The 24,009-nt window shown below is 56.3% G+C and overlaps 2 protein-coding genes across 2 annotated transcripts; one reads left to right on the top strand and one right to left on the bottom strand.

The window, feature by feature from the left end:
- Positions 1-11,728: 11,728 nt before the first annotated feature.
- Positions 11,729-13,418, top strand: CLDN4 (claudin 4). The gene has a single exon (XM_029947946.1). The coding sequence runs from the start codon at positions 11,980-11,982 to the stop codon at positions 12,607-12,609; it is 630 nt and encodes a 209-aa protein (XP_029803806.1). The 5' UTR covers positions 11,729-11,979; the 3' UTR covers positions 12,610-13,418.
- An 883-nt stretch (positions 13,419-14,301) lies between these two features.
- METTL27 (methyltransferase like 27) lies at positions 14,302-18,212 on the bottom strand. The gene is given in 7 exon segments (XM_029947559.1): positions 14,302-14,573; positions 14,575-14,695; positions 16,475-16,567; positions 16,845-16,980; positions 17,201-17,329; positions 17,743-17,869; positions 18,131-18,212. Coding segments are annotated over 6 exon segments (729 nt in total). The 5' UTR covers positions 17,866-17,869; positions 18,131-18,212; the 3' UTR covers positions 14,302-14,446.
- Positions 18,213-24,009: the final 5,797 nt, after the last annotated feature.

Below are 24,009 nucleotides of genomic sequence, written 5' to 3'. Positions count from 1 at the left end.
CCACTTCAGGGCTGCCCAGCCGACCCTCCTCCCCACATCTCCCCCCCAATGCCGCCCCGCGTCCCGGCACTGATCAGTTTTCATTTCCCATCATGATGAAAAATCTATAAACTCCATCTATGGGCTCCCCATTGGCACTTCACTGAACCCCACTGGGAGCACTTTCGAAAGCCCCATTGTACCTCTGCTGGTCACAGCTGTCCCTTCCTCTCCACTCACCTGAGCGCAGGAGAGATTTTCAAAACTCTGCTCCTAGGACGCAGGAGGGGGGGGCGGGGGGGGGGCTCGGAGGCTGCAATTCCCATAAGCAAACACACGGGGACGACTCTCAGGAGCACGGCTGTGAGCCAGTGCTGGCCCAACCCTGGAGAGATGGACCTGGGGCACTTGTATGGGGGATGCAGCGCCCCTGCGGGGGTCTCTGTCTTCTTGCTGGCCATCCCAGTGCCCCCCACCCCAACAGGGGGCTGAGCTTCGGGGTGTGGCTAGGCACCCTGAACTTCCACTACCCCTGCTGTGTTCCCGCACCCTTCATCTCAGCCCCCTTCTCAGGAAGGCCTGATCCCCTCCTGCGTGTCCACAGCCGTCCTGCAGCTCTCAGAGGCAGGGTTTGTGGGGTTCCGGGGGTTCAGTAATGTCTTGGAAACAAGCTTGAGCAGACCCGGGGCTTGTGTTGGTGGTTATGCACTCTTTGGTCCTGGTCAGTCCGGGGTTCAGGTTCTGCCTGCTCAAGCCGTGTGTCCCCGGGAAGATCACAGAGGTGCTCCAAGCTTCGTGGGTAAAACATGCCGCTAGCACCAGATCTTAGGGGCTCCTGAGGGTTAACAGTAGCCGTGTGAGGCCTGCGGGCATTTGGGAAATGCTAATTACTGTTTTTCAAGCGGCTTTATTGAGATACAGTCCACATCCCATATAATTTGTCCATGTAAAGTGTGTGGTTCGGTGGTTTTTAGTATATTTAGTATGCCGTCCCATGGTTGTAGAACATTTCATCACCCGGAAGAGAGACCCCGTACCCTTCACCCCCGCCCCCACCCCTCTGACCCTAAGCCACTAATCCATGTCCTGTCTATAGACTTGCCCCTTCCAAACGTTTCTTGTAAACAGCCTTACAATATGTGGCCTCATTCCTTTTATAGCTAAAGGGAATTCCGGTGTAGGGACAAAGCACGCGCTGTCGATGCATTCATCCACGGATGGCCACTGGGGGCGCTTCCACGGTTTGGCTGTTGGGATAGTGCTGTCATGAGCATCTGGGGCATTAGTGTTACTGGCCTTGCCTCTAAGGCAGTGGGCCCCGAGCTCCCTGGACTGTCCAGAGCTTGGGAGGCTTGCTTTGGTCCCAGAGGCCTGGGGCTCTTTAGTTAGGTAGGAGGGGGAGGCCACTTCCCCCATCAGGAGGGGAGCAAGGGGTCAGGAGAGACCAGGGAATCAAGGCATGGGTGGCCACAGGGCTGGGGACATGGGAGCCAGGAAAGCCCTTGTGCGTGTGTTTTATGGAGGGGGTGGACAGTATCCCTGTGACTCAGCCCTTGGGCAGCTCTGGGGCCCTGGCTTCCAAGGTGGCGGGATGGGCTAGATGAGGCTGGCAGGCCTGTGGAACTCCTGTCCTGCCTGCATCTCAGCCTTTCATCCCTGCCTGCCAGCCCTGAGTGTTCGGGCTTCACAGACCCTCACCACACCCACCTACCACCCAACCCATCCCCCCCACCCTTCCTGCCTTCCAGGCTTCTGCTCCCTCCCTGTGGTTCCCGGTGGGTCCCTCCTGCCCACCCTCCTGGCACATCCCTTAAGTTTTCTTCCAACTTTTTATTTTGAAATAGTAAGACCTCCAGAAAAGTTGCAAGAATAGCTCAATGAGCACTCATTCACCTCCAACCAGGTTTGCCACTTGCTAGTATGTTGCTCCATTTCTGCCCTCCCCCTCCCCTCCCTAGGCACATACGTTTTTTCCCCCTGGGCCGTTTGAGAGTTACATGAATGCACCATGACAGTTGACTGCCCAGTACATCAGCCCGCATCTCCTAAAACAGGAAGTTCCCATCGGAGAGGTTCTGGAACATGAGCAGAACTGAGTACTGGGTCCTGCCTGCTGGCAACCTCAATGCCCCTTCACTGGCCAAGCGTGAACCAGGAAGGCTCCCTGGAGAAGGTGGGGCTTGGGCTCAGCTAGCTAGTTGGCTTGATTTTTTCCCTTTCTTTTTCAAATAGACTTTATTGGGGCACCTGAGTGGCTCAGTCAGTTAAGCATCGACACTTGGCTTTGGTTCAGGTCACAATCTCACAGTTTGTAGTTCGAGCCCTGCATCTGGCTCTGTGCTGGCAGTGTGGAGCCTGCTTGGGATTCTCTCTCTCCCTCTCTCTCTGCCCCTCAAAAGAGAGAGCATATGCTCTCTCTCTCTCTCTCTCTCAAAATAAATAAATAAACATAAAAGAGAAATAGACTTTACTTTTTAGAACAGTTTTAAATTTAGAGAGAAATTGAGAAAAATAGTATGAAGAGTTCTTGTATAACCCCACACCCAGTTTTCCTGTTATTTTTATTATTATTTTTTACATTTATTTATTTTTGAGAGACAGAGAGACAGAGCGTGAACAAGGGAGGGGCAGAGCAAGAAAGAGACACAGAATCTGAAGCAAGCTCCAGACTCTGAGCTAACGGTCAGCACAGAGCCCGATGTGGAGCTTGAACCCATGAACCATGAGATCATGACCTGAGCCAAAGTCAGATGCTCAACCTACTGAGCCACCCAGGCGCCCATATTTTTATTATTTTAAAAAATGTTTATTTATTTACTTTTGAGAGAGACAGAGCATGTGCAGGGGAGGGTCAGAGAGAGACAGAGACACAGAATCCAAAACAGGCTCCAGGGTCTGAGCTGTCAGTGTAGAGCCCAACTCAGGGCTCGAACCCATGAACCGTGAGATCATAAACTGAGCCGGGGTTGGATGCTTAACTGACTGAGCCCCCCAGACACCCCTCCTGTTATTTTTTAAATTAAGTTCTTATTTTAATTCCAACCAGTTTTCTTATTATTAACATCTTGCATGAGTGTGGGATATTGTTTCAGTTAATGAGCCAATATTGATAGACTATTATTAACTAAAGCCCCTACTTTATTTCGATTTCCAGTTTTTACCTAAGGACCTCCCCCCACCCAGGATCCATCCAGGACACCCCGTTACACCCAGTTGTTGTTTCTCCCGAGGCTTCCCTTGGCTGTGACAGTTTCTCAGACTTTTTTTGTTTTTGGTGACCTTGACAGTTTTGAGGGATCCTGATCAAATATTCTGTAAGGCGCCCCTCTATTGGGATTTGTCTGATGTTTTTCTCATAATTATATCGGGATTATTTTGTGGGGAGCAAGACCGCAGAGATAAAGTGCTATTGTCTTCATCAACTATCAAGCGTATATATACTACCGAGGAGGTTTATGGTTATTGATGTTGAACTTGATCACCTGGCTGAGCCCGTGTGTGTCAGGTTTCTCTACTATAAATGTATTCTTTTCTCCTCCTTCCCATACTGTCCTCTTTGGAAGAAAGTGACTCTGCAGCCCCCACTTGAGGGGAGGGGGTTATGCTTCCCCTTAATGAAGGAGTAGCATTTACATATGTTTTGAAAATTTTCTGCATGGGGAATTTCTCTTTCCTCCATGTGTTTATTTAATCATTTCTTTATTTTTATTTTTGGTTTATTTATTTTATTTTTGTGTGTGTGTGTGTGAGAGAGAGAGAGGGCGCTAGCATTTCTTTTTTTTCTTTTATTTATTTCCTTATTTTATTTTTGAGAGGCAGAGAGAGGGCGCTAGCATAAGCAGGAGCCAGAGAGAGAATCCCAAGCGAACTCCAACGCAGGGTTCAAACTCATGAACTGTGAGAGAGATCATAACCTGGGCTGAAATCAAGAGTCAGACGCCCGACCGAGTGAGCCACCCAGGCGCCCCTCAATCATTTATTTCTATTAATATCTGCCTTCCTTTATTTACTCTTGTTCAGTAAAATTACTAATTCGGGGGCGCCTGGGTGGCTCAGTCAAAGTATGCGACCTCTGTTTAGGTCATTATCTCACCCATCATGAGTTCAAGGCCCCAGGACGGGCTCTGTGCTGACAGCTCAGAGCCTGGATCCTGCTTCGATTCTGTGTCTCCCTCTCTCCGTCCCTTTCCCCCCACACTCTGTCTCTCTTTCTCAAAAATAAACATTAAAACAAATACTAGTAATTCAGCAGCCTGTTTGGACACATGCGGGCTCTTCTTGGAGTGTCAGAGAAGAGGAAGTGGCCATCCCACTCTCTAGGAACCTAGCCTGGTGCGGGAGGGTTGGGGGGCGGGAGGCAGAAGCCACATCCACACGCAGTGTGGCAGGTGCTCTGATGGGGTGACCACAAGCATGTGGGTGAGCCAACAGGCTATCCCTGAATGGCCTTAGAGCTGGGGTTTGAAGGAAGGGACAGGCTTTGCTATGTAGCAAAATGGTGAGTGTGGTGATAAGGGACAGGAGGCTGGTGGGCACAGTGGCCAGCCAGGACATTAGGACGTTAGGCTATGTGGCAGGAAAGGAAGGCTAGGCCAGACTAGGGTAGACTTTAGGGTCCACCTCTGGGGTCGGATTTCATCTCGCTCACTCAGGACACCCGGGATGGCTTCTGGGGCAAGGGTCGGTGTGTGTCTCAAGGTCACTGTGGCCTTGATGTGGAGGCTGAGGCTGGAGAGAGGCCAGTGAGGAGGCTGAGGAAACAATGGGTGGCGTAGGGGCGTTCTTGCCGCATCAGCTGGGGTTTGTTCTCTCTCCTGTCCCTGTTGCCAGGCTTTGGACTGGGGCGGGGAGAGTCGGGGAGGCAGAAGCTCTCCTTGAACTTGACCCCAAGGTAGAAGCCAAGGTCAAGAAGAGCCAGGCTTCGGTGTTCTGGAGCGGAGACAGAGAGGATGGGGGAGAGGGACTTTCCTTTGGAGCCAACGACTAAGGGGGCAGTGGGTCACTTGAGAGTGTGCTGTGACAGGAAAAGGTCCTACCATGTGGCCCTACAACGCGCCCGCCAAGCACTGTTCCCAGGAACGGAAGGTGACAACCTTTTAGGTGATGGCTGGTTCCTGGTCAGTGATTTCTGACTCCTCCCTCCTCCTCTCCCTCCCCTCCTCTGCTCCGCTCCCCACTGTGTAGCTGGGAAGCCACTGGGACTGGAGCCTGGAGGTTTCCATGGCAACCAGGGCCTGGCAATGGCTGATGGGACCAGGAGGGGCCAGGTGTGTATGGGGAGCTCCATACTGCCTGGGTGCGGAGGCCTGGCCTGGGGAGGTTGTGGGGGCGGAAAGCCGTGGGATGTCTGCTGCCCACCCCCAGTCCCGCTGGGGGGAGTAGGCAGGTGGATAGTCGGGCGCACGTCAGAAGTTCAAACCATGTGTTCAGCCCTGCCATAAAATAAACAGAGCAAAACAAAAACATTCAAACCCAACCACATGCATGGCTGCTCATCGCCCCGCCCCCCCACCTGCTACCCAGCAGATGGGGCAGGCCGGGTCGCGTGCCCTTTCCTTGGGGCTAGACTGCTCCCGAGCTGGGAGCCAGCAGGGGAGGAAGGCCGCCTGCCAGGTGGGTCAGTGGGTGCGTCCGGCAGTGGGACCAAGGTCTGGCAGCTGGACTTATGGGGCCCGAGGAGGTCAGGGGTCAGGATCTGTGGGTGAGGTCCCCCCTCCTCCCCGTCCCTGCCAGAGGCACGTAAGCAGGAGAAAAGCTGAGAGAGGCCGGAAGGCCAGGCCTGGGGGCCTCCACAGTGGGAGGGAGGGGTAATGTGATCTCTGAGTCACCTGGGATTGGGGCTTGATGCCACTTAGGATCCTTAGACCTGTCACTCCTGACTCACAGGCTGCCTGGGAGTCCCTAGGCGGCCTGCTGGTTTCTCTCTCCCTCTCGGTGCGTCATGGAGGCAGACACGGCTTCTCTGCTCTGTCATCAGCAGGCGTGTGCCCTGCCCGGGCTGCCTGGAGAGCAAGGGTGCCAGGTTCCAGAGTCCTCTGAGACTCTCACCAGTGGGGTGGACAGGAAGCAGGGTGGGGACGGCCCCAGCCCCTGGCTCTGCCTGTGGGAGACAGGGCCAGGCCTGGCCCAGGGCTAGTGGGCCGCTCTGGGGGTCCTGGCTGGTCCTGGGTCCCCCCACCCCCGTGAAGTTGTGCCTCCCCTGCCCTGAGGGTCCTTCAACCCCTGAAGGCAGGACAGCCCTCTCTCTCCTCCCCACACTGGCCCAGGTGCCTCCCCATGAGTCGTAGCTAGCTGGCCTGCCCTTGCTCGAAGCCTGTCCGTGGCTCCTCTGTGACTCCAGGCTCCTGGGCTCGGCACTCAAGGCCTCCCCTGATGTGCCCAACTTGATTTCCAGCCCAGCCCTGTGCCAGTGCCAGAGGCCCTCCTCTCTCATCTCCCCACCTCCCCGCCTCCCCGCTTTGGGAGAACTCTTCCTTCCTAGGCTTCTAAGCTTTTCCTCACCTTTCAGGTCTCTCCACCTGCCACCTCCTCCAGGAAGCCTGCCGTGGGCCCTGGGGTGAGGGCGGGCTATTTCCTTTGCAGAGTTCACGCAGACTCTCTGGTGCAAGACACCTCTCTATTCAGAGAGGGGGTGAGCCTCGAGGGGAGATGCCAGCAGGTTCCCCACGGAGCTCCATCTCACTGCACCCTCCTCGGAAGAATAAAAGAAGACACAAAGAAAGAGTAATAAGTAAGAGGGTGGGTGGGTGCAGAGGACAAGGCCCAGAACCAGGCAGGGCCGGGTGTGAATCCTGGTCTTGTCATTATCGCGCTGGCCCTGGAATGTCACATCAGTTCTCAGACCCTCCGTGTTCTCATCTCTAAAATGGTAATGCTGATACCCTTGTGTGGTTTTGTAGGAACAGAAAGTGGTTTCTCGTAATGCTAAGGCCTCAGCCCAGGGCCTGGCTCCTATCAGGCTCTGGAAAACTATTTGCTGACCAGCTGACTGGAGGAGTCTGGTGGAAGCAGGTTCTCTGGCTCCCGAGGGGCGGGGCTGGGCAGGACTGACTCCTCCTCAGCTTCGAGTCCTCAGGGATCCCCTGGCCTTTAGGTGCTGTCCTTCCACTGCTTCTGGAAAAAAGAAGACACAACCAGCAGAGACAGGGCAGCCCTGAAGTGAGGGGGAGCAGAGGGGAGGGACAGCGGTGGCTGGGAAGGACGCCTGGGATGGGTCCTTCTGAGAAGCAGGGGAGTGGCCGGTGAATGGCTGCACAGCAGGTGGGATGGTAAGGATGGTCAAGGTCACACATAAAATGGGGTTCTTTGCAACCACCAGACGGAAGCTGGGATCCGAGGCATGGCTTTCACGGGAAGTAATTAAAAACTCGCTCAGGAACAAGGGGCGCCTGGGTGGCTCTGTCAGTTACGACTCTTGATTTCGGCTCTGGTCATGATCTCACAGTTCGTGAGATTGAGTCCCGCATCGGGCTCTGCGCTGACAGCTCAGAGCCAGCGTAGGATTCTCTCTCTCTCTCTCTCTCTCTCTCTCTCTCTCTGCCCCTCCCTCCCTCTCTCTCAAAATAAATAAACTTTAAAAAACCCTCATTCAGTTACATCCTCTCAAAGAACGCTTGCCCCCATCTGTCTGTCTCTCTAACCAAGCACGTGCAGGGGGCCCAAAGCCCCTCTGTCTCTCAGAACCCACCCCTGTCCCTCTACCTGGGCAGCCAGCAGGCAGCAGTGTGGCCTGAATTCTCTTCCTGGAGGGGCAGCCCTCCACCCCCTCCCCTCAGCCCACGTGGGGCCCAGCCTGGGGCTAGCACAGGCTCAGCCGGTCTAGCCAGGCCAGGTAGTCAGGCCTCCTGGGCAGCCAGGCCTGTCATTACCCCGTCCCCAGCTGGTGGGGGGACGGCCACCGGTGTGGGCTGCCAGGCACAGGGCCAAGAGCTCCCCTCAGCTTGGGGCCAGGCCTCCACTCCCGAGCCTAGGAACTGGTGGGCTGTCCTGGGCCCACCAGAGCCCTGTGAGGGTGGCCAGCACAATCTCAGCAGGCCGAGCGCTCCTGGGCCCTGACTCCATGTCTTCCCCGAACTGTCACCTGCCTCCTTACCCAGATGAGGAAATCGGTCGAGAGAGTTTGATTCTGTTGTCCAATGTCACAAGACTGGTAGTGGCAGCGCTGGGACTCGAGCCAGGGAGGGCTGGGGTTGTTAAGCAGACGAGAGCCACGAAGGGGCCACCACATCCTCCCTCAGATTCTGGAAGTCCCCAGTGGGAAGGTGCGGGACCCACCCTGGGGGAAATCCCTGTCCCTACAGAGCTACGTAGGAGGCGGCCAGTCCGCACCGGCCCCAGTCTGGAAGTGACCGCCTGTTGCCAAAAACCTCTCGGATGGGGATCCGGCTTTGGAACAATTCATGGGGATGGCTTTGAAGTGTCCTGGTGACACAATGTGTATGCTCAGCGGGGACTGTGACATTTAAACATTGTGGAACTTAATGGCATTGTCTCTGGTTAAAAAAGGACGGGATCTTAACTTGTGTGTGTGGGCTGAGAAGTCTGTGAGCTGCTGCAGAAATACATGATTTTGGACCAACTTTCCGCTGGACTAATTTTGAGCTGAGAGCGAGGCTGTCTTCAAAACACCTTGATTTTATAAGTATCAAAATGTTACGTTTGGGGTGTGTGTGTGTGTGTGTGTGTGTGTGTGTGTTGTGATCATGGGCTTGGCTGAGCTTCTTGGGCTCTGCGGACCAGGAGTTCAAGAAGTCCCAGGTCCTACCTGACATGAGCGGGACCGGGGCTGAGGGTGTGGCTCCTTTGTCCTCATGTCCTCATGAACTTCCCACTAACAAAGCATTTTCACGTCCTCATATGGTCTGACAGTTGCCTTCGAGAGGAGAGGGCTCCTGTGTCCTCTTTTGACCAAGAGGGAAGTTGAGGCTGAGGATGAAATTGGCCTCCCCAAGGTCACATGGCAGCAAGATGCTCATGGCCTGGGCAGGGATGGGCAAACTGATCTGGAGAGAGGACTGTGCTTTATAAAAACCAGCACGTGTGATACAATTCTGCTGGCATTAAATAATACAGCAAATACTGGGAGAAAGAAAAAGAAATCGATGCCCACCTTGCCCTCCTTGGCCCAGAAGCAAAGACGATGGGTGGCAGACACATTATAAGATGTCACAGTAAAGTGTTGTCCGAGCCATTGGGAGTGGCAGGCTCAGAGAGCCGGAGCGCACGCAGGAAAAGTGTCTGGCTTTTGCTGGTGTTTTTCCTTCAACAGGTGGGTGGGACCCAGCCCGTATCTCCTGGCGTAAGTCAAGTGTCTACAAATATCTCTCCAGCGTCACTCATGTGCAGAGCTGCTCCCGGTCCCCTGGGGGTCTCCCTCCCCTTCCTTTTGCACACCTGGGCCCACAGCCCCCTCTGGATTCCCCACAGACCTCCCTGCTCTGGGCCTGCCGTCTACCTCGGCCTCTCCTGCATCTGCCCCTCCCCTCCCCCGCCTCTGATGTGCTTGGCTGAACTGGGCAGGGAGGGAAGGACAGCTTCTTAGTCACTTCTTTGGGCCACACGTGGAAAGTTCTAGGGCCTGTGTGCTCCCCTCCCCCACTCTTACTTCTCCAAGTGCCAGTTGGCTGTGTCCCAGGAAAACAAGGGCAGGAAGTTGGCAGGCGCGGGGTGAGGTGGGGGTCTGGCCATCTGGCCAACGCAGAAAGCTTGCTGAGGGGCTGGGGCCGTGGCTAAGGAGGCTCTGATGATGGCGTGCCCATCCCACCCTGGGCCAGCCCTCGGCCCTCTCTGGGCCTCAGTTTACCCATTTGTGCAAAGGCTCCAAGAGGCCCTGCCCTGCTTATGGATGGGGAGGCTGTGATGAGGTCATCACAGGGAAGCACTTATTTTCGATCTCCAAGGGTGGTTATCTCTGTTGTTCAGCCCACAGGCCTTGGGGTGTGCTGTTCCTCAGAGCCTTGTAAGGAAAACCCCGGGAGGTGTGGTCCAGGCAGAAACCATCCCTGTTTATGTTGGTGTGTGTGCCTGTGTGGGGGGATGTGTAGGGGAGAGTGGGGGAGGGCCTCCAGCCTTACTGAGCGCCCTGAGCATTCACTGAGCACCCCTGGGCTGAGCCGAGGCTAAATAAGGCATCGCTTCTGTCTTCCGGGAGCCCCCCACCCAGCCTCGTAGAGGGGCCCCATGTGTCACTGCCAACCATAGCACAAGTCCTCAACTTCCCCGTCACGCTAGATTGTAGCAGATGGCCCTGTGGTTCATCAGGCCATTGGCACGTGGTCCAAAGGCCTCCCTTGTGCCCAGGGTTCACAGAGGACTCCAACCTAAATCACGCATGCTTGCTGATGCCCCCATGGGAAGCAGGTGGACGCTCCGCCACCCCAGGGCACTGAGCGTGCTGGACAGTGCTGGGGGCTCTGGGATGTCTAGGAGCTCTGGAACCTGAGGACCCCCACATGGCAGGGACCACGTGGAGGGAGAGGGGCTCCCTTGATCCAGCCAGGATGAGGCCCAGCCACTCTCCCCCACGAAGACCTTCTCAACCCCTGTCCTGCTTTCTTTCACCTCTATTTAGTTTCCAGAGACACCTCTCTGCTTGGTATCCAGTGCCCTTGCTCATCCTGACTGGCTCGGTGATCCTTGGGGCAGAGATTTCTGGCCCTTTCTCTTCAGCCCCTCCCCCACGACCCTAGGATCTGGTCAGACTGGATTCCTCCGGGTTCCTAGCACCAGCTGCATTTCCCCAGCTCAGTACCTTTGCCCTTCATGTTTCTTCTCCCCAAATGTCCTTCTTCACCCAGTCAGCCCCGCTGCCTTGCACAACCCCCACTCATGGTGAGCCCTTCCTCAGGGTTGTACCACGCAGCTCCCCCTTCCTTCCAAGCCCCCTCCCCAGCGCCCCGCCTCCATTCTGTCTGTGTTCTTCCTCCCTTTCAAGTCTCCTGGGACTTTGTCCCCATCCTGGCTTTATCTGACCACCTCTCTGTGTGTCTTCACAGAGTAAACAGCCTTTTGCTGGGCTTTGCTCCCAGGGTCTGGCCCATAGCATGCTGTTGGTGACCTCCCCCACTCAGGTCTGGACAAGCAGGCTCAGCCCCGGCAGGACATGGTTGGAACTTTCCTGGTGGGGAGCCGGGGGTGGGGGGGGGGCTTCTTTCAATCTTCAGCCAAAAGGCCTCCTCTGGCAGGGCTGGGAAGCCTGGTGGTGGTAGGAGAGGGGACAGCGAGTAACAGACCCAGGAGTCCTGGCTCCCCAGCTCCTCGTTCCCCAAACTGCCCTTAGCAGGCCAACATGAAAACCTCTGGCGAGGCAACTGCATGGACGGTGAGAATCAGAACAGTAGTGATCCGGCAGGTGGGGAAGGTGCTACAGAGAGGACTACAGATTTCATCCTCAGACCCTCTCCCTGAGGGGCTCCACCCAGTCTGCCTGCAAGGAGGGAGCCCTGAGGTGTGGGGATGATCCTGTGTTCAGGACCTGAACCTGGCGGGGCACTGCTGCCCCATGCATCCTGGTACCTGTGGACTATGACTCAGTGTCTGTCTCCGGGTTGACCTCAGCAGGGGACTGGGGGCAGGGGGAGAGGGCAGTTTCCCCCGAGACTGGCTCTCCAGGATCCTGACTCAGGGGCCCAGGGTTGAGGCTTTGAAGGGCCTTTGTTGGCCCTGACTCAGGAATCCAGAGAAACTGGTCAGGGGAAGTCTCCAGGGACAGAAACCCCTCCCTCTGCTCCCGCCTCCCCACGGAGCCATATAAGTGCTCCAGTCCCCAGTCTGACAGCCAGCGGCTGAAACGAACAGGTCCGGTCACACTCGCCCTGCTGGTGCTTCTGACTCCGGAGAGATAGGGAGCTGATCCAACTGCCTCTGCCTCTGGATTTGAAGTGAAAGTCTTCCCCATAGACGTGGAGGGTCTATCTCAGCGCTTGGATTCCTACAGTCACCCCCGCCCTGGGCCGGATCCCCCACAGCCTTCCGGATCCTAAACCCCAGCAGACACCGGCCATGGCCTCCATGGGACTGCAGGTGATGGGCATCGCGCTGGCCGTGCTGGGCTGGCTGGGCGCCATACTGAGCTGTGCGCTGCCCATGTGGCGTGTGACCGCCTTCATCGGCAGCAACATCGTCACGTCGCAGACCATCTGGGAGGGCCTGTGGATGAACTGCGTGGTGCAGAGCACCGGCCAGATGCAGTGCAAGGTGTACGACTCGCTGCTGGCACTGCCGCAGGACCTGCAGGCGGCCCGCGCCCTCATGGTCATCTGCATCATCCTGGCTGTGCTGGGCGTGCTGCTGTCCGTGGTGGGCGGCAAGTGCACCAACTGTGTGGAGGATGAGGGCGCCAAGGCTAAGACCATGATCGTGGCAGGTGTGGTATTCCTGATGGCCGGCCTGCTGGTCATGGTGCCGGTGTCCTGGACGGCCAACAACATCATCCGGGACTTCTACAACCCGCTGGTGCCCTCCGGCCAGAAGCGGGAGATGGGCGCCTCTCTCTACGTCGGCTGGGCCTCTTCGGGCCTGCTGCTGCTCGGTGGGGCCCTGCTGTGCTGCAATTGCCCACCGCGCACCGACAAGCCCTACTCGGCCAAGTACTCTGCCGCCCGCTCCGCCCCGGCCAGCAACTACGTGTAAAAGGCCGCCACTCAGCTCTGTCTCCAGTCTTTTTTCTCCCTGGACTGAAGGCACAGCCCGTGACCCCAGGATGTTCCTGCCACGAGCCACAGGCTGCACCAGCAGGGACTGAGCCAGGCCACTGGCTGGCAGCCCTTCGGCCCCTTCTGGCCCTCTCAGACGCCTACGAACAGCCTCCTCTACGCGGGCAAGGATGGACAGAAAAGAGACTCGTGTGCTGCCCTCCTCTGGCCCCCGGGGATACAGAAGAGGGGGGCAGAAGTCACAGGGTATGGTGGTGGAGGGGGGCTGGCTCCTGCTGGTCAGAAGAGCTGAGCCCTGAATTTGCTTGGGCTCTGCCTCCGAGTGGGTGCCCTGCCCACGCCTGGGTCAGCCATGAGAATGGCTGGCATCTCGCTCCCCCACCCGCCCTTGGAGCAGAGTCGACAGACGGGTTTGGACGGGAGGGGTGAAGGTACTACAAACTGGTTTGGGTGGTGGTGGGGGAGGAGACCTCGGAGGCAGCCCCGGCTGCCCGCACCCCTCTCAGCTCCCACCCTGCAGCCTCAGGGCTCTGCCTCAGCAGCCTCGGCAGCGGCGGGAGGACCCCGGGCCTCTTGTGACTGGTCACGTCTGGATTCACTGCCCCTGCCAAGGTCACTGGGCATCCTGGGGAGGGCAAGGGGAAGCGGTCTTTCTCCGGCCTTCATCCACAGAAAGTCCTCAACCTTTTCCCTGCCTTGTCTCTGGTTTCTGTTTTGTAACTTAATATCTGTTTATCACAGTAATTACTATAATTTTCTACAATAAATGGGACCTGTGCACAGGAAGACCGTATCATTTCTGATTTCAGCCATGCCGGTGGGCAGGGGAGGGTTAGAAGGCTGGGCAGGGGAGAGTGAGGAGCAGGACCACGGTGTGGTGACCAACACAAGAACACTTAAAAAAAAAAAACCTGGTTTTGAGGAATTGTGACAAATCAGAGCTAGACCTCACCTTGGGAATCATCTGGCTGATGCCCTTTATTTGTTGGAAGGTAAAGGCATCCGTGGGAAACACTCTGCTGAAGTGTTGGAGACCTCAGGAGGGAGGGCAGGTGAGGACACTCAGCCCCGGGGAGCGGACGGCCTGCCTTCTATCCATCTTTGTCCCAGCTTTGTCTGGGCAGCCAGGCTGGTCCACTTACCCTCCAGGTCCCACATCCTGGCCTTGGCCCAGGCTGTTCCTGCTGTGGGTCTAGAGCATCCTTTTAAAACCCTTTGTCCACCCCTCTGAGTCCCGCTTGTCCTGAAGGCCGGTCTTCCTCCCTAACGCGCCTTCCCACAGCCCCCGTTTGGAGGAATTATCATTAGTCCTGTTCACACCCCTGAGTGCCGGTGGTCACCAAACCCTTTCACCTGCCCGGCTCGGGGCAGCCTCCAAGACACGCCCTGAGCTCGGCTTTATGGCTCCTTTAGAGAAGAGGAAGCTGAATCCCGTCCATGTGAACGTATTTGGCCAAGGCCAGAGGCTCGGGCACAGGTTTTCTGTCCTTGAGTTAACCGTGAGAGGGTCCACCACCATGGGAGGTGTCAGAAAGTTACATCTGTGGCCCTATCATGGCTGGCTCTGGGTGGCCTGGGATGGGGGCCCTTTCTGTTCTGTCTCTTCTCACTTCTGTCCTTCTCAGGGACAGATGTCACTTTCCTGGGGAAGAGAATCACAGAGCCAGAGTCCTGCTACTCCTCCTGGCACTCTTTTAATGGGCAACATTGGCTCAGGGGCCCCATTCTACAGATCAAGCAGAGAAGACCCGAGGATGCGCTTGGATGAAACCACGTGGAGGGTCAGAGGCCAGCCGGGGGCTGCGGACTGGGTCTCACTCCCTCCGCCTGGGGGCCCTCCTGCTTTCGGTACAGGTAGACGATGCCAGAGATGAAGCCATTGCTGCCAGAGGCTCTAGGCACCGCCTCAAGCTCGGATGTAGCCAGTTCCCACTGGTCCACAGGCCAGGCCACTAGGCGTTCCCACGCCCCGACCTGCTCCAGTCTGTCCAGGGTGGCCTCCAGGGCCTCCTTGTAGTGGAGGTTGGATGGGTTGGTCCTGGTGGTCAGACACACCAGCCCCCCTGGGGAGAGAGAGTCGGGGAAGGTGAGTGGGGGAGGGGCAGAAGCCCTGGTTCCAGGCTCTAGGCCCATCCCTTCCCGGAAAGGTTATCCCTTCCTGCTCTTGCTGCTCTTGCTCTCAAGGGCATACGTTCTCTGTGTCCCCCTGCCCAGCCTTTCCTATCTCCATGGTTTTTCGGTTCACTGTTCCTGCCACAAGGAATACGCCCTGCTTCCTCAGCCTCCTATACAACCTTCCAGGCTCACATGTCTTAATCCCCTGGACAGAGGGGGGTCCCTTCTCAGTGCTCACCCAGCCCCTCTGCTGGAGGATGTGGCTGGGTCTCGATGCACAGGGAGGAAGCACTTGGGACCTTGGGCAAGTCCCTTCACCATTCTGAGCCTCAGTTTCCCAGCTTACAGAGTGGGGCTGGCCTCCCGGCCTCCCAGGAAGGACCACACAGCCATTAAGCGCTGGCTGAAGGAATGAGTGACGTATCCCTTCGGGTCTTCCCCAGACACCTAGAGCATGCCCAGTGCGGACTCAGATACATGTAGAAGAGGCCGTTGTTTGGAAGGCTTCCTGGAGGAAGCGGGGAGGAGAAGCAGGGCCCTACAGGGTGGGTGGCTGGGGCTCCGTGAGAGGAAAGGCTCAGAAGCAGGGGAGCCTGTGACATATGGGCAGGCATTCAGGGCTCTTGCCAGCTGAGGGGCCTGACAAGTATGGGCGGGGCTGGTTCTGCCAATGGGAGTTTCCTGTTCTCTTGAGCCCAATCACGACCTCTCTCTCTGACCCCACCGAAGACCCTGCACCTGCCAGTCTCTAGGGCTCCCTGAGGCTGAAGCCTGCCCAGACCTGCCCAGGCTTAGCCCCAGGCCCTGCTCAGCCCAGTGCCCAGAGGGGGTGAGGGGAACAGGGAGAGGATGCAGCCTTGCTGCTGCAGGCGTGCCTTGGAGGCTTCCCGAGCCCGTCCTGCAGCCAAGTTTGGGCCTCAGCTTCCGCCTGCTCCTCCCCATTCCTTTCTGCCTCTGGCTCCCTGTGGCTGTCTTCCTGACCTGTTTTGGCCTGTGGCTGTGTTCCCGTGTGCACTGCCCTCAGCCCCCTGGAAATGCCTCTCTTCCCTGAATTCTCAGTGTGTGCCCTGGCCGTTTCCCCCAGACCCTTTCCTGGGGTGCAGTGGGGCGCAGAGGGCTGGTGATTGAAGCCCAAGGGCAGGGTATGTACCGGTCCTCTAAAGCAGAGGCCAGCGCAGGACAAGGCACACAGTAGGAGCGCAGTAAACCCGATCCTTAGCTGCACACCAACCCACGAGTGGAGTTACAAAACGCGCTCATGTCTATTATTTCACCTGAGTGGCCCATTTCCCAGATGAGGAAACAGACTGGGAAAGAGCAAGAGACTCCCCTAACTCAGTGAGTTAGTGAGGAAGCCAGAAGATGAGCGCACTGAACTGAGCCCCTGTGACATGCCAGGACTGAAGCAAAGGCCTCAGACACATCATTCGCCCAATGCTCACTGTGATCCATTGGGGAAGGGGCTCTATCACTGCTCATAGGTGAGGACAAGAGCCAGGGGAAGTGGAGCTGCCCAGCGGGTAAGAGGGCAAGCTGGCTACCAGTCTGGCCTGCCTGTCTGCCTGGGTCTGTTGATGGTGGCAGCTGGTGGCTGGGAAGCTAGGCTAGGCTGTGTGACCCTGGGCAGGACTCTGCCCCTCGCTTAGCCTGAGAGGTTCCGAGGTTAGTGTCTGTGCGTGTGGGGAGGGGGAAGCTATTCACCTGGGGTTAAACATGCTGCTCCTCACCTGGCTTGGTGACTCGCAGAAGCTCAGGGATCGCACTGCAGGGCACCTGGCCCTCACTGAGGGCACCCACCATCAGCACTGCATCGAAGGTCCCTGTGTGGAATGTGATGTGGTGCGGGGTTTGGCTTTGCTGTGGTCTCATGACGCCCGTAGGGAGGGAGGATATGGCAGGTGTGGCCCCATCTGGGACTGACATCAGGTCACAGGATAGAGGGCTCAGAGAGAGGGGCTCACCGGACTTCAGAGAGGGTCCCAGTGAGGTGTCATGGGGCTCAGTGGTGGGAGGGGGGTCGTGAAGGGCTCAGCAAGGAGAAAGGAAGCTGGACAAGCGAAGGGCACAGTCCAGGCGCCTGGGTGGGAAGGGAAGTACCTTCAGAACTGGGCAGAGGCTCCTGGCCCAGGACGCAGAGGCTGAGGTGCTGGTAGAGGCCACGGGCTCGGGCCTGTTCCAGCATCCCTGGGCTCCCATCCACCCCATGCAGCCGGAAGAAGCCCCGAGCCTGCAGCTAAGGTGGGGGGTGGGGGGATTCAGTCACAGTTCACACCTGCCATCTCCCAGCTGGGTCCCCGCACCTGGGGAGGGCAGTGGGCTCCGCAGTAAATGTAGTCCACCTGTTTGGGACCGGTGAGTCTGATGGGGGAGGCAGGGTTCTGGGGCGGGGGGTGAGAGGAAATTTGAGCAAGTGGGGAGTTGAAGAGAGGGCAGGGGCTGTGGGGAGGCCTCACCTCAGCAGCCACCAGGCCGGTGCCACAGGCCACATCCAGGATTAGGGCAGCATGGGGCGGGCCTGCAAGGGCTTGGGTAAGGCAGTCCACTGCGAGTCGGGGGGCGCGGTACTGCAGGGCAGCCACATCCTGGGGACAGAGTGCTGGGCTGACCGGTGCCCCGTGCCCCAGTGTTTGGGTGACCTCTGTGTAGGGTAGTCTAGCAGTCAGTCGGGCCAAGCTGTGTGTGTGTGTGCACTCAATGGCACCTCCTCTAGGTAGCCCGTCTGCCTGGGCTGCAGTCCCAGGGTGGGGCGGGGGAGGTCTTGTTTCCTGATTTCTAGTGGCTGCCAATGTGGAGACATGGGGCTGGTCAGAGGGCAGGGCTGCTGTGGAGAAGCCGAAGAGGGGGCCAGTCCTTGAGGGGGCAGGACTTCAGGGTCTCACGTCATTCTCACAAGTCACCCTGGGATGATGCAAAACTAAAAAGTCCCACTTTATAGATAGGGAAGTTGAGGCTGGGCAAGCAGAAGAAGCGGAGGGGAGGAGCCTGGCCAGTTTACCTGGTCATAGTCCGGAGCCCAGCGATCATAGAAGTGCAGCTTGTCGCCCAGGTCGGTGATGCCGTGTGAGGCCCCCACCCGGGCTCGCACCTCGGACAGGCTCTCGCCCCCCTCCTGAGCCATCCTTCTGTGGGGAGACATGGTCTTGGTGTCCGAGGCACACTGCAATCTCTCCCATTCCCACCCCTCCCACCCAATCCCATTTCACAGGCGGTAACATTGAGCGCAGAGAGGTAGAGACTGTGAACACCTGGAGTTCAGGCCGGGGAGGAGGAGGGGTGTTCCCTGCGGCCGGTGGGAGGACCTGCTCCTACCTCCCCACTCCCCAAGCCAGGAGCCAATTTCCTGGACCGAAGGGTCTCTAAGCAGGTAAAAGGTCAGAACTCACCGCCAATCGGCCTTTCCCGCGGTGCTTAGAGGGCCGGAACTCAGGGCGGGGTCTGAACTCAGGGGGGGACCGCCCCGCCTCCCTGGATGATTGGCTTTCCGCTATGAGAAAGTACCCAATCAGAGGAAAGTGCTGGCAGCCGCCCCTCCACTACCAGCCAATGAGCTCAAAGTTCTTGGCCTTTCTCCCGCCTGGGAAGATCCGGACTTCCTTGGCGTTTTCAGCGCGTCCGCGTTTAGGAGCATCTCTGAGCCCTCCAGGCTCTCGATGTCCTTAATTCAGGGCGTGAGAGCCTCAGAAATCTTATGGAAAGAGCGAGGTCTAGGTCTGTGCTGACAGCTCAGAGCCTGGAGCCTGCTTCAGATTCTGTCTCCCTCTCTCTCTGCCCCTCGCTTGCTCACATTCTGTCTCCGTCTCTCTCTCTCTCTCTCTCAAAAATAAATAAACATTAAAAAAAAAAAAAACAACCAAACAAGGGGCTCTAGGATTAGCTTTCATTTTAGAACGGCCTGGGCGACGCTACCCTGTAGAACTTTCTGTGGTAATGGAAATATTCTATACTGGACGCTTTTCAATACAGTAGTTACTATGTGGCATTGAACATTTGCAATGTGGCTAGTGTTACTGAGGAACTGATTTTTGAATTTTATTTTGTTTTAGTAATTTAAAAAGCCATCTTCGTTTTGGACAGCACGGGGATCCTTGCTCCTCAAAGTATGGTCCCAAAACTTGCATCCTCTGCTGCAGTGTGTATAGCTGGGCTGCTCCAGGGGACGCCCTTGGGGGAGGTTGTTAGAAATGCAAATTAGTGAACCCCACTCCAGATCAATTGAATGAGAATCATATTGCAAGGCGGGTAGGAGGGGCCCAGAAATCTACTTTTTTTTTTTTAAGTTTATTTTTAGAGAGAGGGCACCCAGGTGGTTCAGTCCATTGAACGTCTGACTTTGGCTCAGGTCATGATCTCAGCTTGTGTGTTCAAGCCTGGGATCAGGCTCTGTACTGACAGCTTGGAGTCTGGAGCCTGTTTTGAATTCTGTGTCTGTCTCTCTCTGCCCCACCTCCTCTCATATTCTGTCTCTCTCTCCCCAAAATAACTCAATGTTAAAAAAATTAAAAAAAAAGAAAAATATTTTGAAAGCAAGAGAGTGGGGGAAGGGTAGAGGGAGACAGAAAGAGAGAGAAACCCAAGCAGGCTCCACACTCTCAGCGCAGAGCCCAATGTGGGGCTCAAACTCATGAGCAGTGAGATCATGACCTGAGCTGAAATCAAGTCAGACACTTAACAGACTGAGCCCCCAAGCCACCCCCAGAAATCTACTTTAAACAAACTCTCCAGGTGATTTGTATGCAACTGAAGTTTCAGACGCACTAGCCTGGAGAACCCTTGGAGATCAGAGTTTGGACAGCTGGAGGTTAGGAGCTTGTTAAAGGTGTCCAGGAGGGAGGTGATGGTAGCATGACCTTGAGTAGCGGTCATGGCTGTGGAGGGGAGTGGTTAAAGTTCTGAGATGTTCAGGCGGTAGAAGCAACAGGGCTTTGGTAATTGAGAGTGTGTGGCGTGGGGAAGCAAGCCGTTGGGAGTGGAGCCTTTGGGTTGATGGTGTTGCCACTCATAGCCCGGGAAGCCCGGGAGGAGGAGCAGGTTTGGGGGCAAAGAGGATATGAACAGTTTGGGGTTGTTGAGGTTGAGGTATCTATGTGAAGATGCCCAGGAGGATGTTTAATGCCAGAGTCTTGAGCTCAGGAGACAGATCAGGCTGGAGACAGATCCAGGTTCACGAGTATAGCCAGTGATTGAGGCAGCCAATCATGGTGAGATGTGCAGGGAGAGAAAAGAAAGAGAAGAGGAGGGGGCTCAGGATGGAGCCTGAGGACCCCTAATCCTCCCGGGTGGAGGAGGAGTGTCTAGGAGAGCTGGAGAAAACCCAGAGACGTTAGGAAGGATGCCAAGAACAGAGAGTTTCAAAAAGATGAGGAATGGCCAACACTGAGGTGTGTCAAGAGGTGGTATAAAATGAGACTTCAGACGTGGGTCCTGGATGTAGGGATGTGGAGGTCTTTGGGAGGCTGAGGGAGACCCTGACAGTGTACACCAGTGGCCAAATTTACCTCCCCTTCCTGAGTTAGACAACGTGTGTGTTGGTGTGGCTGTGTGGTTGAATTCTGGCCAATAGAAGGCAGATGGTGGTAAAGTGCTTTATTTCCAGCCCGGGACCATACACACCTCTTATCGGATACTTGATGGAACAGGGTCCAGGCACCCAGAGGAGAGTGGAGTCTGGGACCTAAATGATTGTGTGTAGCCGTGCGCTCCCCCACCTCCCTGCACTGGACCGTAACATGAACAAGAAATCCACTTCGTTGTGTTGACCCACTGTTTCAGGATTGTCTGTTACAATCATTTCCCTTGATTGACACGGTGACCTGGGCAAGAGTGGTTTTGGGGGAGTGGAGGAAACCCAGATTTCACCTGCCAAGATCCAAACCCAAATCTGTTTTAGTACAAAGGTGTCCATTGAACGTGTCTCGAGTCCGTTGTGTTCAGCTGCAAATAACAGAACACGCGCAGAGCTGCTGTGTAAACAGGGAGAGATTTACAAGGCTCGTAAAGGACACTGAGACTGGGCGGTCGGGTCAGAGGCTCACTGATGCCACTGGTGACCCAGACTCTTCCTTCTCTGCCACCTTTTGCACAGAGGCCTTTGGGCTCATGACTGTCACCTTGTCATGGCTGCTGTGCCTCCCGACATGACAGAATGAAGGGGAAAGGGCAAAAAACTTGGCCAGCTCAGACTTCATCATCACCAAGTCTTTGTTGGAAGCCCAGGACTCTGTGTTCTTCTTCATCCCATTGGCCTGACTGGGTCACATGGCCGCCCCGGCGTGGTCACTAGCAGGTGACTTGGGAGGGGAAGATTGGGGACGGGGACTGGCTCAGTCATCATCGGACAATGTGGGCCTCATCTCTACAGCCTCATGTTCCATTTAGGCCAATAAATATTTATTGTGCACCTACTGTTTATCAGGCCCTGGGCAGGGCACTAGAGTCACAGGGATGAGTCAGAAACAACCCCCACTCCAGCGGGGTGGGGGAGATGGGTGTCTTCTCCTATACAGGCTCTGGTCACAGTCTCTTCAGTAACTGTGTGCAGGCTTTTCCTTTTAAGCACCTCTGCCCCCTCTGATGGGTGTCCAGGACCACTCTTTTATCTTGGGTTAGGGTAGGTGGGGGCTATAGGGTTAAAAGATGTTGTCACAAGGAATGTCCCTTTAAGTAAGGTGGATAGCCCCAAAGGTGGTCCTGTTGGATCATCAGAGGGTGGCCCTGGTGGCTCCACGACCGAACCTGGAAAGGCCCTGGGGGGGCCAGCATATCTGTCCCCACAGCCCCTCAGTGTCTCCACTCATGGTGCACCACTTGCTGCCGGGGGCTGCGTGGTTTGTGGGCACCAGCATGGCTCCTAGGCCCCGATGGAGGACGAGGCTTGCCGTGCGGGGTACGGGTGGGGGCTCCGGGCGCCACCGGCTTCTCTCCCCAGAGCCCACTGCATTCCTTCCCCTCCATAGCCCCGGAACCTGCCCCAGCCTCAGGGCAGGGACCCTTTCTCCCTGCATAAGCTGTGTCTGCTTCCTGTCATCAGCCCCGGAAGTCCAATGCTTTAGAATCACAAAGCCCTTTTGCTGACCATGACCCTCCCCTGGGGCAGTGGACTCCATCCCGTCTGTCCCCCAGAACCAGTTTGGGGTGAAAAACAGTTTATGTTTCAAAACTATTGTCTGACATCACAGATGTACAAGCCAGAGGCCAAAGGCTGTAGGAGGTTGAGGATGGGGGGAGGGGGATGGGGGAGGGTCACCCTGTGGCTGGGGTGAGCAGTGGGAATGGGCCAAGTGGACAAGGGTGAGGCCACGTTAGGCCAGGATGGGCCACAGACAAGACATGGTCGATACCAATGGGCAAGAGGTCTGACGGGGAAGGCATGGTTTTTGGGGGGCAGGCGTGGGAGGCTGTGGGGGTTGGGATGCTTCCGAATGCAAGTGTCAGAAACCCAACCCGAGGTGGTTTAAGCAGTGGGGTTCGCTGTTCAGCCTCACGAGAAGTCCAGTGGCCCACTGATTTCGCCAAGGGGCCAGGCCCCGGTCACCTGTTTGTCATTGTGTGTTTGCTCTGAGGGTTCCTTCTGGTCACAGGATGGTGGCTGCAGCTCAGACATTCCTGTGTCCTCACACACAGGCCCTTGCAGGCTGGGCCTTGTCTCCTTCTCTCTCTCTCTCTTTCTCCCAGCACTTCCGGGCTGGGTGGGCTGTGGGAAGCGAGTTGATAGAAGGTGCAGACCCCGCTCCTCCGTGTGTGCAAACGCGTGCACTTACATAAGCACCTGTGTCTGGTGGGAGGAGGGGGGGTGAGCGGCTGTCCTGAGCAGAGCCCGGCCCGCAGGGGGTCCGGCCACCAGGCTGGGACTGGCTTTCTAACCCTGGAGGGGCTGTGAGGAGTTACAGGGTCAGACCTTCATTTTCGCAAAGACGCCCTGAAGGCAGTGTGGGGAGTGGACCGGGCAGACTCAGGTCTGAGCCTGCTGCAAATATCCGGGCAAGAGCTGGAGTCGTGAGCAGCCACAGACGGGTCCGCAGGTGGGGGGATGGGGGCGAAGTTGGGGACAGAAGAGCAACATCCTTCCTTTTGGCTTCCTGTCTTCTTTCCTGCCCTTCCACTTCTCTCCCGTCTTCCTCAGGTAGGAGAGAGCCTCACCCCTCACTCCTGGCCCCTCCTCTTTTTGTCTCTATCTGCACCCACTTCCTCTATGATCTCATCTTGTTTCGTGGTTTTAAATACTATTTTTAAGCCAGCGATTCCCAAAGAGGTGACTCCAAGTCCTGACTCTCCCCTGAACTCTGGACTTGTGTACCTGATACCTCCCCTTGGAGGCCACGGGCCTCTCTCTGGCATCGAGCCCGAAGCTGGCTTTCCCTGTCCCCTACTCCCAAACCTGCCCTTCCTTCTCGTCCTCCAGAACGACTCTGCACCCGGGGGCTAAGGCCAAGCCATCACCCTCATCCCACATTGTGCCTTCGGCCAGTCCTCTGGCCACCCTGGCCCTGTTTGCCCTTCCCCCTCAGCCAGACCCTTGTGCAGCCTCCTCACTGGCCTCCCTGCCTCCCCACCCGCAGTCCATTTTCCTCACACTAGCCAGAGGTGGTAGCAATTATCGTTTGCAAAATTTGTATGGAAAATTCCAAACACACAAAGGAAGAGATTAGCCCAATGATCCCCATGTATTTATTAGTTCATCCCTCGGTTTTGATAGTTAACAAAATAGGCCCAACCAGAATGATGTTTTTACAGTATGAATTTGATGAGCTCACCCCCTCCCTCCCCGCTTAAGACCTAAAATCTGAATTCCTCACCATCCTCATCCCTAACCTCGCTCCTCACTCCGCCGCCCTGGCCTCTGCTGTTCCTGGAACATGCTGTGGTCACCTCAGGACATTTGCACGGCTGTTTGGGGGCCTGGATCATTCTTCTTCCAGATCTCTGCCTGACTGGCTTGTTCTCAGCCTTCAGGTATCCGCTACCCGGAATGAACAAATACTAGCATTTTGTCATTTTTGCTTCACAATGTGTGAATGTAGAAAAAGACGAGAGCATTACAGATGGAGCTGAAACCTCCTCTAAATCCCCCTCCCCTCCCCTGCCGCCCCAGGGACCCAGCCACCACCCTGAATGGGTGGGACCTTCTGGGTCTTGTTTTCATATTTTTACTACCTGTGTCCGGAACAACATATAATCTTGCTTTACGGATTTGAGAAAATTCATATGAATGACAACACTTTATAGCCAGTCCTCTGTAACTTCCCGCTTTCCATCACTTAACGCT

This window comes from Suricata suricatta, chromosome 8 (genome assembly GCF_006229205.1).
Source record: "Suricata suricatta isolate VVHF042 chromosome 8, meerkat_22Aug2017_6uvM2_HiC, whole genome shotgun sequence".
Taxonomy (NCBI): Eukaryota; Metazoa; Chordata; class Mammalia; order Carnivora; family Herpestidae; genus Suricata; species Suricata suricatta.
Note: the sequence above shows the minus strand (reverse complement) of the source record. Positions and strands in the feature narration are given on the sequence as shown.

Excerpts from the sequence above, each read along its gene's own strand:
- CLDN4 (XM_029947946.1), top strand. The coding sequence starts at position 11,980 with ATGGCCTCCATGGGACTGCAGGTGATGGGCATCGCGCTGGCCGTGCTG.